General features: G+C 44.1%; 1 protein-coding gene across 5 annotated transcripts in view; it reads left to right on the top strand.

The window, feature by feature from the left end:
• The window catches only part of ARHGAP17 (Rho GTPase activating protein 17), a 91,965-nt gene that overhangs the window by 62,557 nt on the left and 13,170 nt on the right, over positions 1 to 16,238 (top strand). For 4 of the 5 annotated variants that reach the window (XR_009497771.1, XR_009497772.1, XM_059898763.1 and 1 more), the window contains exons 11-18: positions 1,201 to 1,312; positions 1,863 to 1,944; positions 4,134 to 4,214; positions 6,054 to 6,167; positions 8,597 to 8,688; positions 9,798 to 9,957; positions 11,634 to 11,867; positions 13,897 to 14,060. Coding sequence is in view for 3 of the 5 variants with exons in the window: in XM_059898763.1 (XP_059754746.1) it covers positions 1,201 to 1,312; positions 1,863 to 1,944; positions 4,134 to 4,214; positions 6,054 to 6,167; positions 8,597 to 8,688; positions 9,798 to 9,957; positions 11,634 to 11,867; positions 13,897 to 14,060 (1,039 nt within the window). In the remaining 2 variants the exon portion in view is untranslated. The remainder of the gene's footprint in view (positions 1 to 1,200; positions 1,313 to 1,862; positions 1,945 to 4,133; positions 4,215 to 6,053; positions 6,168 to 8,596; positions 8,689 to 9,797; positions 9,958 to 11,633; positions 11,868 to 13,896; positions 14,061 to 16,238) is intronic. The other variant, XM_059898766.1, reaches the window with a different exon arrangement.

The raw sequence follows: 16,238 nt of genomic DNA, 5'->3' as shown, positions 1-16,238 counted from the left end.
CTGTAGAACCAGAGCTCCCATGAGCTTTAGTTTCTAATAATACGAATTTTATATTTGTGTTGTACTATGCAGTGGGGTGGAAGTTGGGGGGGGCATTTACATTATTTTGTGGAATCCTTACCCAGAAAACCCCATGAACCAAGCAGGGCAGGTCTCATTACTCTTCTTGTGTAGACAAGGAATTCAGCACACAAGGAGTTCATGCTGGGGCAGAGCTAGAATCAAAACACAAGTCTTCTTTTTCCTTTTGAAAGCTTAGTATTGAAGTGTAACGTACATATAGAAAAGTGCATGTATCATAAGTGAACAGCTTGATCCATTTTCACCATCTGAACTCACCCATGTATGTAATTAGCACCCAGATCAAGAAACCCCCTGGGGAACCTTCCTTGCATTTGCTTCCAGTCACCGCCCCCCACCCTGACCCCATCAATGTGACCCCAGCTCCTAACAGCCTAGATCAGTGCTTCTCATCCAAGGCCAGTTCCACTGCCTCCGGGAAACATTTGGCAAGGTCTGCAGACATTTTTGATTGTCACAACTTGGGGAGCAGGGGGAGGAGTTGCTATACTGTATATCCAGGGGGTAGAGACCAGGGATGCTTCTAAACAGCCTTCAGTGCACAGGACAGCCTCACAACAAAGAATTACCTGGCCCAAAATGTCAGTACTGCTGAGGTTGGGAAACTCTGCCTAGATTAATGTTGCTGAAAGCCCAAGTCTTATAACTGCTGGCCCAATGTCTCCATAAGGCCTGCTCCCTTGGTTGACCTTTCATGGGTTTTTCTCCAAGTAACATTTAGGGCAGTGAAAGTGACCAGTAGCCAAGCCTAACAATTTTTCTTGAGATTTCAATTTTTAAAAAATATTCCTAAATTTAGAAAATCCATGGCGATCAACCTGGTGGAAGTATGAAATATTGCTTTTAAATAGATTCCTAACAGGCATGGTTATTTTGGCAATGGGGCAGGGCACGAGCTAGCACTGATTAAAAATGGTCTGCTCTCTGCCTGACACTCTGCCGGGGGTACAAGCTCAGTCTTCTGTACTCCTCCCAACAGCCCTGCAGCTCTCCTGGACGAGCTGTGCTGGAGCTGGGAGGGGCATGGTGGGTGGAAGGCTCTTCCATCAGATTTTTACTGCCACTCAGTGTAAGGCTCACAACTTGAACTTGCTACTAACGGCTTTTCATTGTCTTTAGGGCCTTTTCCGAATTGGGGCTGGGGCCTCCAAGTTAAAGAAACTGAAAGCTGCTTTAGACTGTTCTACTTCTCACCTGGATGAGTTCTACTCAGACCCCCATGCTGTAGCAGGTGAGCTCCAAGGAGGCGCCCTCAAGGTGGTAACAGATCATCAGTTAAAGATCCAATATTAAGTGACAGTTAAAATTAAATGGTCTCCTTATAAGTTTAAGTGACAAAACTGAAATGACAAATAAAACTGAAAAGCGTGTGTGCGTACACTTACACATGCATATCTTTTCTATTCCTGTTTTGGGGGTTTTGTTTTGTTTTCCTGATTATTAAGTAAAGGTGAAGGTAGCTTATAATCCAAATGTTTAGAGGCATGCTTTTATTTTCTTCCCTTTTACCCCCAAATCTCCATCTGCCTAGAGAGATGATGTCTTATTAAGAAGATAGTTTTGAAACTAATTTTATTTTCTATTGATCTCTCAATATATTTTACAAGGGATGGAAATTGTTTTATTAGCATTTCATTCTCTAACCACTCCTGCCAATTCATGATTTATTCTATACATTGTGAACGGTTATAGTTGATATCATTTCAATTTGCAAAATAATATATCCTGAGAGTTCCGGCCTTGCCCCTTGTCATACTCAAAGAGGGTGTTAATAATTTCAGGTGCTTTAAAGTCCTATTTACGGGAACTGCCTGAACCTTTGATGACTTTTAATTTGTATGAAGAATGGACACAAGTTGCAAGGTAAGTTTAAAGAACACCTAGTTTTAAAAGCTAAAGGAAACGACGCAATACTCTGTCCCCTTTGTAAATCATCTTACCCTTGGGGATCATAAAAATAACATTAAAGGGCCTCCCTGGTGGCGCAGTGGTTGAGAATCCGCCTGCCAATGCAGGGGACACGGGTTCGAGCCCTGGTCCGGGAAGCGGAGCAACTAAGCCTGTGCGCCACAACTACTGAGCCCGCGTGCTGCAACTACTGAAGCCCATATGCCTAGAGCCAGTGCTCCGCAACAAGAGAAGCCACCGCAATGAGAAGCCCACGCACCACAACGAAGAGTAGCCCCCACTCACCGCAACTAGAGAAAAGCCCGCGCGCAGCAGCGAAGACCCAACACAGCCAAAAATAAATAAATTTATAAAAAACAATAATAATAACATTAAAATAGTGTATTTAGAGCTGTGTGGGAACTCAGCTGTGTAATAATATAATGTTACCATTATCAGTAACAATAGTTGATGCTTACTGAGCACTTACTGAGTGCTGAGTACCGTAGTAATCCTTATGCCCATTACTTCCTGTAGCCCATAATTAATGACATAAAAGGCAGAAGTTGTTGTTATCCTCCTTTTACAGATGAGGAAACCGAGGCTGGGGGAGGAATGGCGTCATATAATTGGCAGAGCTGGAATTCAGACCCAGAACTCTCTGCCCCAAAGCTGGAGTTCCTGTTGTTTATCCCTTCCCCTCCATTCCCAGCTTCCGTCTGCCCGGAAGTCGTTGGTTTAAGCAAGGCAGTCTTGTTGCAAAAGTTCTAGAGGTTTCTCTCCAGCCGACCAGCCCACCTCCTTGTCAACTTGTCCCTCCCGGTTCTCACTCAGAGGTGCCTAATTCCTCACCTGTAAGGGAAGAGGAACACATCTCCCCTGCCCTCCCACTCCTCCCCCCATCTTCAGATGCAGTCACCCGTTCCCATCAAAGAAGCCGTGTGCTCCGATGAGCTTTATGTCGTCACTTGAACCAGGCATTTGAGCTTTTCTCTGTAGCTGTGGAGTGAGAGACTTTGTCCCTGGTAGGTGGTGAGGATTTTAAAGTCAGAGTAAGTTCTTGGTCTGGTTGTGTCCTTGGAACCCAGCCCAGGGCGCAGCCTGCTGTGATGCCTGTGTCTGTGGGGCTGGAGGAATGGAACCTGCCCTCAGTGTCAGGTTGGGGCTCTAGAGCCTCTTATTGGGTGGGCGCCTTCGCTGCTCCTAGGCCTTGACTCTCCCCGCTGTTCTGAGACTCCCAGACTCATCCTGTGAGGAAATAAACTGTAAAGGAAGGTATCCGTCCACTGGTGTGTTGCTTCTACACTTGAGAACGGTCATCCCCTCCCGGTGACACGTCGACTAGCTTCTAAAGTATAATAATGTTTAACCCCTACCCGAAGCTCTGCAGGCTGGTTCAGTTGTGGGGGAGGTTTTAAGTCCAAAGGCATGTCGTGTGGGCAACTTCGAACGCTCTGTCCTGCTGGTGGGCACAGTTGACTCTGTTTTGCAGGCTCTTCGGGCCTGGGAAAGCTTGCATGTTGAAACTCTACAGCAGAAGACCTCCTGCAATTGCTTCACAACAGAAAGGGCTTCTTGGCCTGGAGCCTTTGAGCAGTACTGAGAGCAGGGAGAGACCCAGGGGTCTGGGTGCCGGGAACATCTGGCTCCCCGAGGCTGTACGTGAATATACACATTCTCTAGACAGAATTTTCAGAACGTCTCCTGTGTGCCACGCGTTGGTCTAGGTGGCTTCTCACCGTTCTGCCTCTGAAGCCTCACGGTCACTTGGCAGAATTAACATTCTTAATCCCCAGTTTGGCACATCAGGAGACTGAGTCTTGGCAAGGCTGACTAACTGCTCAGGGTATGTTAGTTAGTATTGGACTCCAAATTTCTTGCCCAAAAAAATGGGCTTTTTAAGAAATTTTTATTTATTTATCTTTTTAATTTTGGCTGCACCATGCAGCTTATGGGATCTCAGTTCCCTGAGCAAGGCTTGAACCCGGGCCACGGCGGTGAAAGTGCCAAATCTGATCCACTAGACCAGCAGGGGACTCCCGCTGTGCTGTTTTCCAGCTGTGCTTTCTCTGTCAGTAGAGGCGTTGCTGTTAACACAGCAGATGAACACAGGTGTTCCTAAAATGAGTACTAATAAATGGTTATGAATAAATTTTTTTTCTCAGTGTACAAGATCAAGACAAAAAGCTTCAGGATTTATGGAGAACATGTCAGAAGTTGCCGCCACAAAATTTCGTTAACTTTAGGTATGTACGATTGGCACCCTGCAAATCAAGCCACCAAGCTACAGTGAAGAATGGTTTACTCCACAGCAGAGAGGCCACTTAATTCAAGCATGTTTGGCATATCAAAAAAAATGCTCTGGAGGGTAACTCGGGTTTGCCGGGAACGGGATTTGATGTATATTACTGTGATGCATCTGAAGCACATTGATTGTGTCTGGCATTAATAGGTAGGTCGCCTGATCATTTTATCGCTGCAGCTATTGGGGGAAAAAAATTCCTGTGGAAAGGTTGACTGACAATATGTTGGATTTGGAGTCTAAATTGTCCAGTATCTAAAAGGCAAAAATTAAACAATAGCTGTACTTTCTGTAATATCTTTCATATATGGTACATAATTTATTTTAAGCGGAGCACAAATCATCCTACTAAATAAAATTTCAAGAAATGCAGATTATGTATTAGTTTATGGAATGACTATGTTTTTAGGAAATTTTACCATGGAATAAATTTCTAGGATTTAACCTCTATTTTCCCTTTAAAATATTTTCCCTTAAAATATAACTTTGAAGAAGCATAGAGAGAAGGGTAAAAGGTAGCCCCAGGTAATAAAGTCATTTAAAACCAAAGAAAATGTTGTGAGAGGATTTGGTCCAAAATGACATACTTTACTGGTGAAATTTCTGGTATGTCACTTGACCGTTAATTTCAGTCTTAGGTCCTGTCACTAAGCTAAGCTAAACATTCTCTTTTAATATCTTAACTCTCAATTTTGCCTTATGAGTGCATTGATATTTATAATATTCCTTATTTGACTCATTTAACACACCCAGCTTGGAATTGCAGATACTCTTAGCCTATTTAGTGTCTTACGGTAGAAACAGAATTACAGTTCTTTTACTTTGGGATTTAGCCTTTTATGTTTGTTTAATTTACTCATTATAATTTTTACTAATTGTTTGTTGAATAGGGAGGCCATTCCCATGGTTCATAGTTCAAAGATTTACAGTAGAAAAAATCTCTCTCCTCTTCCTCTCTCCCAGCCACCCTACTTCCTCTCCTGAGACACAACCTATGTTTTCAGTTTCTTATATATCCTGTCAGCAAGAGTTGATACATATAGAATCAAATATATATATATACACATACATATGTACAAACATTTCTTTCTCTCACAGCTTTCACTTTTTTTAAAAACCAAATGGCAATGTATATTACATACATCATTCTCCTCCTTGCCTTCTTTGCTTAATATACATCCTGTAGGTTTGTCCATATCAGTACCTCTTACTTTTTTATGACTGCATAGTACTCCACTGTGTGGATATGTTGTAATTTATTTAATCAACCCCCTATTGGTAGATAGTTGGGTTGTCCTTAATTTTTTGCTTTTATAGTGCTGTTCTTGTACATAAGAGAGTATATCTATATGATAGATTGGATATCTTCATAACTACTGCCTAAAGCATTTTCAAATACAGTTTCTTTTAAGCAATATACCTATACTTCTATTTTTTTATTATGTTTGTATTAAAATCATTGATCCCATTGTTAATCATAGTATAATCTGTTTCGGGGTAGATAGATTAGGGCATAAAGGAGAAACGGATTAGAAACACACAGCATCTAGAGATCGAATCTTTGAGGTTTACGTTTGATCTGTTTTCGCCTTTCAAGCCCTAAACTATCTGTTCCCTGAAACAAAGAACACACGCTTAACCCGAGCCCGATTTGGATTTTGTCATTTAACAGCCTGCATTTAGCACCCGAGCAGTCTGGGGCAGAGCGCCCCCGGACAGGGAGATACTATTCCTCCAAATATTTCAGAGTAGATGCTCTCCCCCTTCTCTTTTTGTTCCATAGGTATTTAATCAAGTTCCTTGCAAAGCTTGCTCAGACCAGTGACATTAATAAAATGACTCCCAGCAACATTGCAATCGTGTTAGGCCCTAACTTGTTGTGGGCCAAAAATGAAGGGTGAGTAATCATTTCCCATATCCTATTATTTTAACTTCTTTCCACCTGCTGGGAACAATAGAAGTGTAACTCACTTCTGAAGTTGGTCTTTGCCTTTAGCTGACTTTCTCGGAGCACCGCTGTGAGCTGGGTCCTGTCCCAGACGCTGGTCACACACAGGTGTAGGAGACCTTGTCCCAGTCCTCAAGGGGCCCCAGTCCTGGGAAGCCAGGCAGGTGGACGGCTATAGTGCAGTGCTAAGCCCCGCATACACGTCTGTGTATCACAGACGTTGTAAAGGAGGAACACAGCTCAGGTTGAGAAGTTCAGGAGGCGATGGCACTTGAGGGGCCGATGGATGAATGGTTTCCCACGCGTGGGACCTGAATGAGCCCCACACGGCGGGTGTGAAAGGGCCTGGAGCACAGGGGCCATGAGGCTGTGGCTGAGGTTTACGGGGCTGGAGCCGGGTTAGGAAGGGCCTCACGTATCTTGCTGAGATGTTAGGAACTTATTTTACGGGTCACGGGGGGAAGGGAGCATCAGAATTTCTCAGCAGAAGAATGACTTGATCAAATTGCATTTAGAAAGATAATTTGTTGGCACTGAGAGCTGTAGATTGACTGGAGGAGAGGGATCGGGGAGGTCAGCTAGAAAGCGTCTGGGAGACCACTCACGTTGTTGTCTGCTCTGTTTGGTGGCATTATGATGATCCATTTAATCCTCACAAGTTACCTTTCGGAGTTGGTGCTTTTGTCCTCACTTTTGCAGATGAGGATGCTGAGGCTTAGAGAGGACGAATCATTTGCTTAAGGTTGCACAGCAGGGAAACGGTGGGGCCCACAGAGGCTGTCCTTAAGCTTCACCACCCTTCCCTGCCCCCCGTCACTGCTGTTCAGCTTTGTAAAATCATGAGCGGTTCAAATTTCCATCAAAAAATGCAGGGACTTTCTGAATCAAAATCTTTCTATCTTTAACTCATTCACTCCCTCATATATGCTCACTCTTGTTTCAGAAAGTATTTGTAAGATTCTTTACAAAGATCCAATGTCATAAAGCAAATGAAAGATAAGTGGATATAAAAGCTAACTACATAGCACGTCACATCTTATAGCAAAAAAATTCCAGGAAGACCAAAGAGGTAAATATAGAGAGTGATGTCATAAATATGGCAGGTTAAAAAATAAATAAATAAACATAAACATGGCAGGTAAATATTTATTAGCTTTTGGGATATAAACAAATTTTATAAACATAAAATCAGTTCTGGAAACAAAAAGATTTAGCTCTATAACAGCTAGAAACTTCTGTAAGTCAGAAAGCTCCTTAAATAAATGGCAATTCACAAACCAGGAGTTCCTCCAAAAATATCCAGATATATAAAAAGGTCTTGAAATCAATAGACAAACAGTACCTCCTCAAAAAGAAAACTGCAAAGAACACGAGTGGACCGTTCCTCCCCAGTTCTAAGGTTCTAAGGTTCTAAGGTACAAGAGGCATCAGAATCCAGATGGGCAGAGGGAAGTGTGAACAGGTGGGGAGGGTAATTTACAGGCAGAGCTGGCATTTTAAGCTGGAATTTAAAAGGAGCTAGAACTTTCACCTGGTTGGAAATTGGGGTGAAAATGTTCTCCCCAGTGGAAAGAGAGGTCAGAGTGATAAAATGAGGGAGGAGATAGGTTTGGGGCAGTCAGTTGTGGGATCCAGCCTATCAGGGATTCAGTGTCTTCATTTATAAGGCCTCAGAATAGTCCCCATGTTGTAAAAATTAAATGCAGGGAGGAGTCTGAGGCTCTGAACATGGTAGGTGCTCAGTAAATGTCAGGCCCTTGCAGCTTGTCTGCTTTCCCGTGTTCTGACTCTGAACTGGACATGAGCCCCTCAACAGCAGGAACAACGATTCTTCTTTATTTTCTTCCTTGTGGGCCCTGGGCATTCGGACACAGTCAACTTCTGAACATGCATCTTGGGACCAGTCCACATACGTGCATGACAGCCTTAATAATATGTGTAAATGCGGGGGCCCAGGTCTTCTGATGATACGAGGCACCCTGAAACACTGCATACGCTTGGCTGCATTCTAGGCAGAATGGCTTTGTGGTGATCTGGAGACTTAGAAGATGACTCCCAGGGGCAGGACTGTGCCAGTGGGTAAATGCAACCCTGTCCCCAAACAACTGAAAACCAGCATTTTGACACACTGTTGGTCACTGACTTACGCCTAGTTGTTATCACAACACAGACTAAGAAGTGACAGCCGAGTCAGGGCAAGTTTTCTTCCTGGGTCATCACTGCCACACCCCTGGGCCAGGGCCTTGTGGATTTAATTTTTGCATTCGTACTTAAATGTTTTATCCTTTAGATATAAAAAATTGAATTGCCCTGACTCAACCTGCAGAAATCAGGGGCTGCCCGGGAAGGTGTTTTAACTTTGTGAACTTCCTTTGCAGAACGCTAGCCGAAATGGCAGCGGCCACATCCGTCCACGTGGTTGCTGTCATTGAACCCATCATTCAGCATGCCAACTGGTTCTTCCCCGAAGGTAACTGCCGCTCCGAGTTCATTGGCTCCAAAAGCACAATAATATACAACAACAGTATAAAAAATCTTTTTAAAGAAGCAGATACTTCAGTAATCCCTTCATGATTATATAATTGGCTTCACTTTTTCACGTTTCTTCGTATTTTGACAAAGCAATAACCACATTATTGTGTATTTCACTTTGTTTCACTTAACATAGAGTCATTCATTCAGCCAGTGTATACTGAACACTCACTAGGCGCATATGTTTGCTGGTAAGACATGCTGTCTTCCCTGGAGGAACTTGGTCACTGGAGAAGGAGGCTTTATCCTCAGAGAAATTGTAACACATGGCACATTAGAAGGAAGATGGATGGGGAATGAGTTGACAACTCATGCTGGGCACAAAGTGCCAGGGATTGCTTTATAGAAGAGGTGACCCTGAATATGCAGGGATCCTCAGAGGTTCCGTGGCTCCCCTCGCGGGTACTGGTTGGGCAAGTGCTGGGAGTCTGGACCTCCCACCCCAGCTTTGCCCAGAGCAGCCCTGCTGTCAGCCTCTGGCGTGTAAGCTCCATGAGGCCAGGACGCGCTCACCTTTTCTTTACCACTGACGTCCGCCATCAAGAATCACGCCCCACTCATGTAAGGTTGTGCAGTAAATGTGTGATGAGTGAATGAATATTGTCATTCTGTCCAAGATTTCCTTTGAGAAAATGAGTCTTCAAAATCTGCTGTGGGCAGTATGGAATTGATGTTGCCTTTTATTTCTATTTAATATCAAGCTGTAAATATCTTATTTTTTTATGATTCAAATAAGTATAACCCATGCTCACATTCCTCTTCTGTATTCCATGATTTTTTTTTTAACAAAAAAAGAAAGCAGGGGAGTTGTGTGACTTGGATTCTGAATCATACCCCCTCCCCTATTTCTGGTTTTCTTATTTTACCCTCCACCCTGGTTTGGTAAACTGTTCTTTAAGAAGGTGAGAGTGCCCGGGGGCTTCCACCTGTGAAATAGGGAGGGCTTGTGGATGGAAGAATGAGGCTCCTATTCCAGTGGGGTGTTCTCAAGCTCCCTCAACCCCTGTGCCCTGTGTCTCATATACACTTGTTTCTTTCTTCTGGCAGAGGTGGAATTTAATGTCTCAGAAGCATTCGTACCTCTCACCACCCCAAATTCCAATCACTCATCCCACACTGGAAATGACTCTGGCGACTCGGGGACCCTGGAGAGGAAGCGGCCTGCCAGCATGGCGGTGATGGAGGGGGACCTGGTGAAGAAGGAGAGGTGTGTGCAGAGCTACTGACTTTCACACCGGCGATAGATGGCTCAGAGAGGAGTCGGTGGACCCACCGTCCCTGGTCCTGCCTCAGTGGACTTGCCACTGGGGAGTGGCCTGCACCCAGGCCTGTTAAGAGTCCAGCTAGTTTCAGGAATTCTGCTTTAGTCCATTCCAAACATTACTCTGACCCCAAAGTAGGTGTGTAGCTTGTCAGTTAACAATCATCCCTGACGCATTCAAGCTTTACTTGGTGGTCTCTGATAAGCCCTACCCAGTAGCATCACACACATGTTACAGATTCACCTAAATGTACTTGATTGGGGAAAAAGAGAGAAAAAGAAAAAAAAAGTTAAATATTGTGGACGTCTGTCCAGGAGTGAATGTGAGAACAACCTACCTCTCGCAGTGACGTGTGCGAGTTGGTGTTTGAAGACATATATTCTTAGTATAACCTGGCCCCTCATTGGAAGCCAACCATAGAAACCTCAGTTTTTGCCAATTCTGGAATCAAAAAAAAAGTCTGTGTTGGACTTAGTGAGAGACAGTACTAGTCTCTATTACTAGGCTCCTTGGGTGATTTGTGGGATTTTCAAAGGTTATTAAGGCTATTTGTGATTTTTGCCTTCAGATGCCAATCTATCTGACATGTGTGCTGAAGTGCCACTGGGTTCACCAATAATGCTGAGTTAGAAGTCATGTGCTTTTCTCGCATACATGCAATAATGTTACTGAAAATAGTTTTACATGAAAACTAAACAACAAGCTCTTATTCTAATTGCCCAGTCTTATAGTGTGGTTTGTTTTTTATTTTGCCTTTTTTTTTTTTTTTTTTTAAACCCATAGCAAAGGAAAAAGCTTTACTTTTCTATTCTGTCACTTCTCTGAACCCACATTCCCACATTCGGAAGTGCTTCCTGATGACAAACTCTGTCCTCCACAGAATTAGCCTTTATGCATTTTAAGTTACAAAATGGAATGTTATGGGTCTAGTTAGCACACAATAAACAGTTCTTAGACATCTTCCTGGATGGATTCCCCCCGCCAACTGACCCAGTAGCCACAAGCTCAGGGAGCCATGTGTCTTTTTATTTTTCAAACTGGAGAAACGTGTTAAAGTTCATACACCAGTGGGCTTCAGTGAAAAGTGAATATCCCTTCTAACCTGTCCTCCAACCACCATCCCCTTTCCCAAAGCAACTATTTTTCCAATCCTACACATCCTCTCAGATACATTCTTTGCATACGCATAGACCAGTGTTCGTACATCTCAGCTTAAGAGGCGGTGCGATGTGACAGCCTTACGTTGCCACTGGTGGCACTTCTGCACTCAGCTTCCACCCTGATGCCCAAACACACAGGTTCGAGATAATCGCCTTGTACATCGTACTGTGGAAATAAAACCACAAACATGATGTCACTTACTCAAGATGAAGCCTGCCCGTTTGCTTTCAGCTGCTCACGCCCACTTTGAGAAAGGCCAGGTCCACGTTTAAAGCGCACTTGAGTTGCTTGCCTGGGTAACAGGAGTGACCATTAATCTGGTCCTTGCCGCTTCGTTGCATGCTGGGCAACTTGGGTGGCTGTCCCTGCGTGTGGGGTTTTACACGCGAGGACCGATGGGCTTCTGTGTCAGTAGTCGGCTTGCGTGGTGTGTTGTTGACTGTTTCTTCTCTCTGTGTAGCTTTGGTGTGAAGCTTATGGACTTCCAGGCTCACCGGCGGGGTGGCACCCTAAATAGAAAGCACATATGCCCTGCTTTCCACCCGCCACTCCCGCCCACAGATGGCAGCACCTTGGCTCCAGCGGGCCCAGAGCCCCCTCCCCAGAGCTCTAGGGCCGAAAGCAGCACAGGGGGTGGGACTGTCCCCTCCTCTGCGGGCATACTGGAGCAGGGGCCCAGCCCGGGCGACAGCAGGTAAGGAGGCCAGCATCTGCTGGCAGTGGGTGCCAGACACCCCAGCCTTCTTGCAGGCGCTGGCCTGTGGGCATGGCCTCCATGCCCCAAGGATCACTAGGCACGGAGTGAACCAGCTTTGCCTTCACTCCTCCGGTTGGCAAAGGATGGAAAAAAAGACTGCAAATTGCTTGCTTCCTTTCCTGTTTTCAAGAGAAAGCAACATTTGTTTGCATTCTTTACCATACTGCTTTGGGGCTGGAAGCCAGAAGCCGATAGGTGTCTAGCAGTCTTATAAGCCTCTCTTACCTGTTTGGTGTGTACTCATTTTTCGTGTACCATTTGCTTGTTGTCATTCAGTATGCTAACTAGTAAACATTTGAATGCAACAAGTTAGTGAAGTTATTATATTCCTGGCATTCACTCACTCATCCGTTCATTCATCCGTCTGTCCATCCATCCAATCAGATTTACTGAATAACTGAGTACTGAATAATATGTGCTGTCTCTGCTATACTGAGCATCCCCCCAACCCCCTGGCCTTCAGTCTTGTAGGGCAGGTGATACACGAGTACAAGATAGAAAATGTGATGATAGGTTTTCTTAAAAAGCTCTTTTGTTGCTTCACCTTTTGATTAACCACCTGGAGTGGACTAAGAATATATAGCAACTTTAAGGAAAGATACCTTTGAAGTTGAGACCTTTATTTAATTTGCACAAATTCAGTTCTCCACTCTGACCCAGGCAGATGACCACCAGAGGCCACTTCAGGTGGTATCTCGGGTCGTTCAGAACAGGCAGCTGCTGTAAAAGATGAGCCCCTCTAGTACGTGCTAACATTTTTATTGCATTTGGTCTACCTTGGCCACCTATAAGGCACTAAATGATTATATATAAAGTAAAATAAATGATAAAACAAGGATGGCTTGTTAATCGTGTACTTTTTTTCTGCCCAGAGGTGACTGTGCCTTGGGAGAACTCCCTCACCTCTTCTTCTTTGGGTGGAGGGAGAGTGCCTCGTGCCGTGTGAAGCTAGCTGCTTAGGAGATGGGAATCTCGTTAAATCCTCGTAGCTGAACTCTGAGGACTTTGTGCATTCCTGAATACCTTTCTACCAGCATAATTTGAGGAAATTCACTTTTTTGGTTAAAAATATCTAAGGCTTCAAACTCCCTAGTGCTTCACGTGCACGTCGTAAGCTCCACGTTGGTCTTTCCGTAACTGCTACCGCACGTGTATTCGTTTAGGCTTAAATCTTTTTCTTGGAGAAAAAAAGTCTTAGCAAACTCTTACACATTTTCATTTACCTGTAGCGTTCAATTTGTTTAATCAAGGCTAAGTATATTATTTAAGACAATAATTAGTCTTCACTGCAGAAGGACAAATAGAATGTCAGTTATCAATTTGCTCTTTGTTTCTTTTGCTCTGTAGATATTTTTGTGTACATCTCACTAATGCCATTTACTCTTTGGTGACCTTGACAAACTGTAGCTATAAAGTTCAGTATAAAAAGTTCTGAGCCAGGAATTAGGAAGCCTGAGTTCTGATCCCTACCCCAGTATTAACCAACTCTGGACCCTGAGCAATCACTTAGCCTCTCAGAGTTTCTCTTTCCTGAAGTCCAAATTATTGATAATAGTTGAGCACTTTGTAATTTAGAGTAGTGTTAGTATTTTGCTATTGCATTTACTTAGTTTTGTGCAATGTATATGACAAAAATCGCATTATTTTGAAGTCCAAAAACCCTTTCATGTTTTTAAATATTGCCCAATTTAAGTACAAGCACACTAGAACTTGAAATGGCCTATGTCATGATATTTAAGTGGCAAAGTAGTTGGAAGATAGTCTGATGCCATGAATCTCATAAAATCTGTGGTCCTGTGTGGCACCAAATATTAGCTTCCCAAACCCAGAGTGAGCTATTTAAAATTTCAGATCACCTCCTTGGCCGCTGCAGTGAAAACTCTAGCTGGAATCTGATATTTTACAGCATGTTCAGCTTTTCTAGCTGGGAGTGCCTGACGTCTAACTTGGCTTCTGCTCCCCTTAGCCCTCCAAAGCCCAAGGATCCTGCGGCTGCACCTGCACCCGGGAGAAACAGCAGTCAGGCGGCCCCCGGCCAAAGCCAGGCCCAGGCCACTGCCGGCTCCCATCAGCTCGCCGTGGGCCCTACGCACAATTCCGCCGGCCCGAGCCCTCACACGGTGCGCCGAGGTAAGTCACCACCTTTACTCCGCGCGCCCTTGGGGAGGGATGTGCAAACCTTCCTGGGTCGGTGCAGGGGTCAGGTTGAGAAACTTGTTCCGATGGTTCCACGTCTGTTATAAAACGGCAAGCAGAAAAACCAGTCGTTAAGGAAAAGAATCATTAAAGGGAGATGGAAAAATGGGGAGCAGGAAAGCAGACGTTTAAGAATATGTTCAAGCTACAAAGCTTAACGAACAGTCATTTCTGCAGAAATGCCCCCCGTTTTCCAGGAATCTGGTGCTCCAAGCCCTCGCTCTGCTTTGGAACTGCCACGGCCTGGCCTCTGTCCCAGCCAGGCTTCGTGAGTCTGGGAACACTCGCACCCTCTGGATTGGGATCAGGGCCTTCTAGTTCCCTATTCACATGTAATCTGAACTGCTACTACCTGTGCCCTCGTGGTCCCCCACCCAGCAGCCGGGGAAATGGCTTTTTTTTCTTTCTTTCTTTCTTTCTTTTTTAATTGAATGAAGGATTCTTTAAATTCTATAGTGCTTTACAATTTTCAAAAGTTTCACACAAATGATTACATATAATCCCATAATAACCCCTCCTTTTTTTCCCTACTCCTATCTTGCTCCTTCCCTCTACCCTCTCCCCACTGGTAACCACTAGTACATTCCCTATATCTGTGAGTCTGCTTCTTTTCTGTTTTATCCACTAGTTTGTTGTATTTTTTAGATTCCACACATAAATGATATCACATAGGATTTGTCTTTCTGGCTGACTTATTTCACTCAGCATAATGCCCTCCAGCAGGGGGTGGCTTTAAAACACAAAGCAGGGCGTGTCATCCTGGCTGAAGCTCTCCAGTGCCTTCCATGCAGACCTCCCTCCACGTACCCTACGTGGCCTGGCCACGTGGTCTGGCCGGGCCGCCTCTGAGCCCAGCTCTTCCCCTGCCCCCTCACTCACGTCAGCCTCGCTGGTCTGCGCTCTGCTCCTCAGTGCACTAACCTTATTCCCTCTTTAGAGCTTCCACACATGTTCTCTTACAGAACATTCTGTCCCACATCTTCACATGGTTCCTTCTTTTTTATTTTATCGGGGTAAGAACACAACATGAGATCTACCCTCTTAAATATTTGTGTACAGTAGCCAGTACTGTACTCTTAAGTGTACAATACAGTATTGTACTCTAGGCACAATGATGTAAAGCTACCTGACATAATTGAAACCTTATGCCTATTGAATACCAGCTCTCCATCACTCCCCATCTCTACTCTATACCCCCAGCCCCTGGCAACTCCCATTCCACTCTCTGATTCTAAGAGTTTGACTATTTTAGATACTTCATGTAAGTGGAATCGTGCAGTATTTGTCCTTCTGTGACTGGCTTATTTCACTTAGTATAATGTCTTCAAGGTTTGTCCATGTTGTTATATATGACAGAATTTCCTTCCTTTTTAAGGCTAAATAATATTACATTTTATATAGATACCACATTTTTTTAATCCAGTCATCTGTCAGTGGGCATATAGGTTGTTTCCATGTCTTGGCTATTGTGGATAATGATGCTTCAGTGACCATGGATGTGCAAATATTCTCTTCAGGATCCTGATTTCAGTTCTTTTGGATAAATACCCAGAAATGGGATTCTTGAATCAATATGGTAGTTCTATTTTAAATTTTTTTTAGGAGCCTCCATACTGTTTTCCATAATGGCTGTACCAATTTACATTCCCACAAATAGTGTATGGGAGTTCCAGTTTCTCCGTATTCTCACCAGCACTTGCTGTCTTTTTTTTTATATTAGCCATTCTAACAGATGTGAGGTAATATGTCGTTTTTGGGTTTGATTTGCATTTTCCTGATTGTTAGTGATGTTGAGCACCTTTTTATATGCCTGGTGGCCATTTTTATGTCACCTTTAGAGAAATGTCTATTCAAGTCTTTAGTCCATTTTATTTTATTTATTTATTTACTTTTGGCTGTGTTGGGTCTTCGTTGCTGCGTGTGGGCTTTCTCTAGTTATGGTGAGCAGGGGCCACTCTTTGTTGTGGTGTGAGGCCTTCTCACTGCAGTGGCTTCTCTTGTTGTGGAGCACGAGCTCTAGCCACGCAGGCTTCAGTAGTTGTGGCACGTGTGCTCAGTAGTTGTGGCTCACGGGCTCTAGGGCGCAGGCTCAGTAGTTGTGGCACACGCACT

Source organism: Balaenoptera ricei, chromosome 15 (assembly GCF_028023285.1).
Source record: "Balaenoptera ricei isolate mBalRic1 chromosome 15, mBalRic1.hap2, whole genome shotgun sequence".
In the NCBI taxonomy this organism is placed as follows: domain Eukaryota; kingdom Metazoa; phylum Chordata; class Mammalia; order Artiodactyla; family Balaenopteridae; genus Balaenoptera; species Balaenoptera ricei.
The sequence above is the reverse complement of the archived record's forward strand: the minus strand, read 5'-3'. Positions and strand labels throughout refer to the sequence as shown.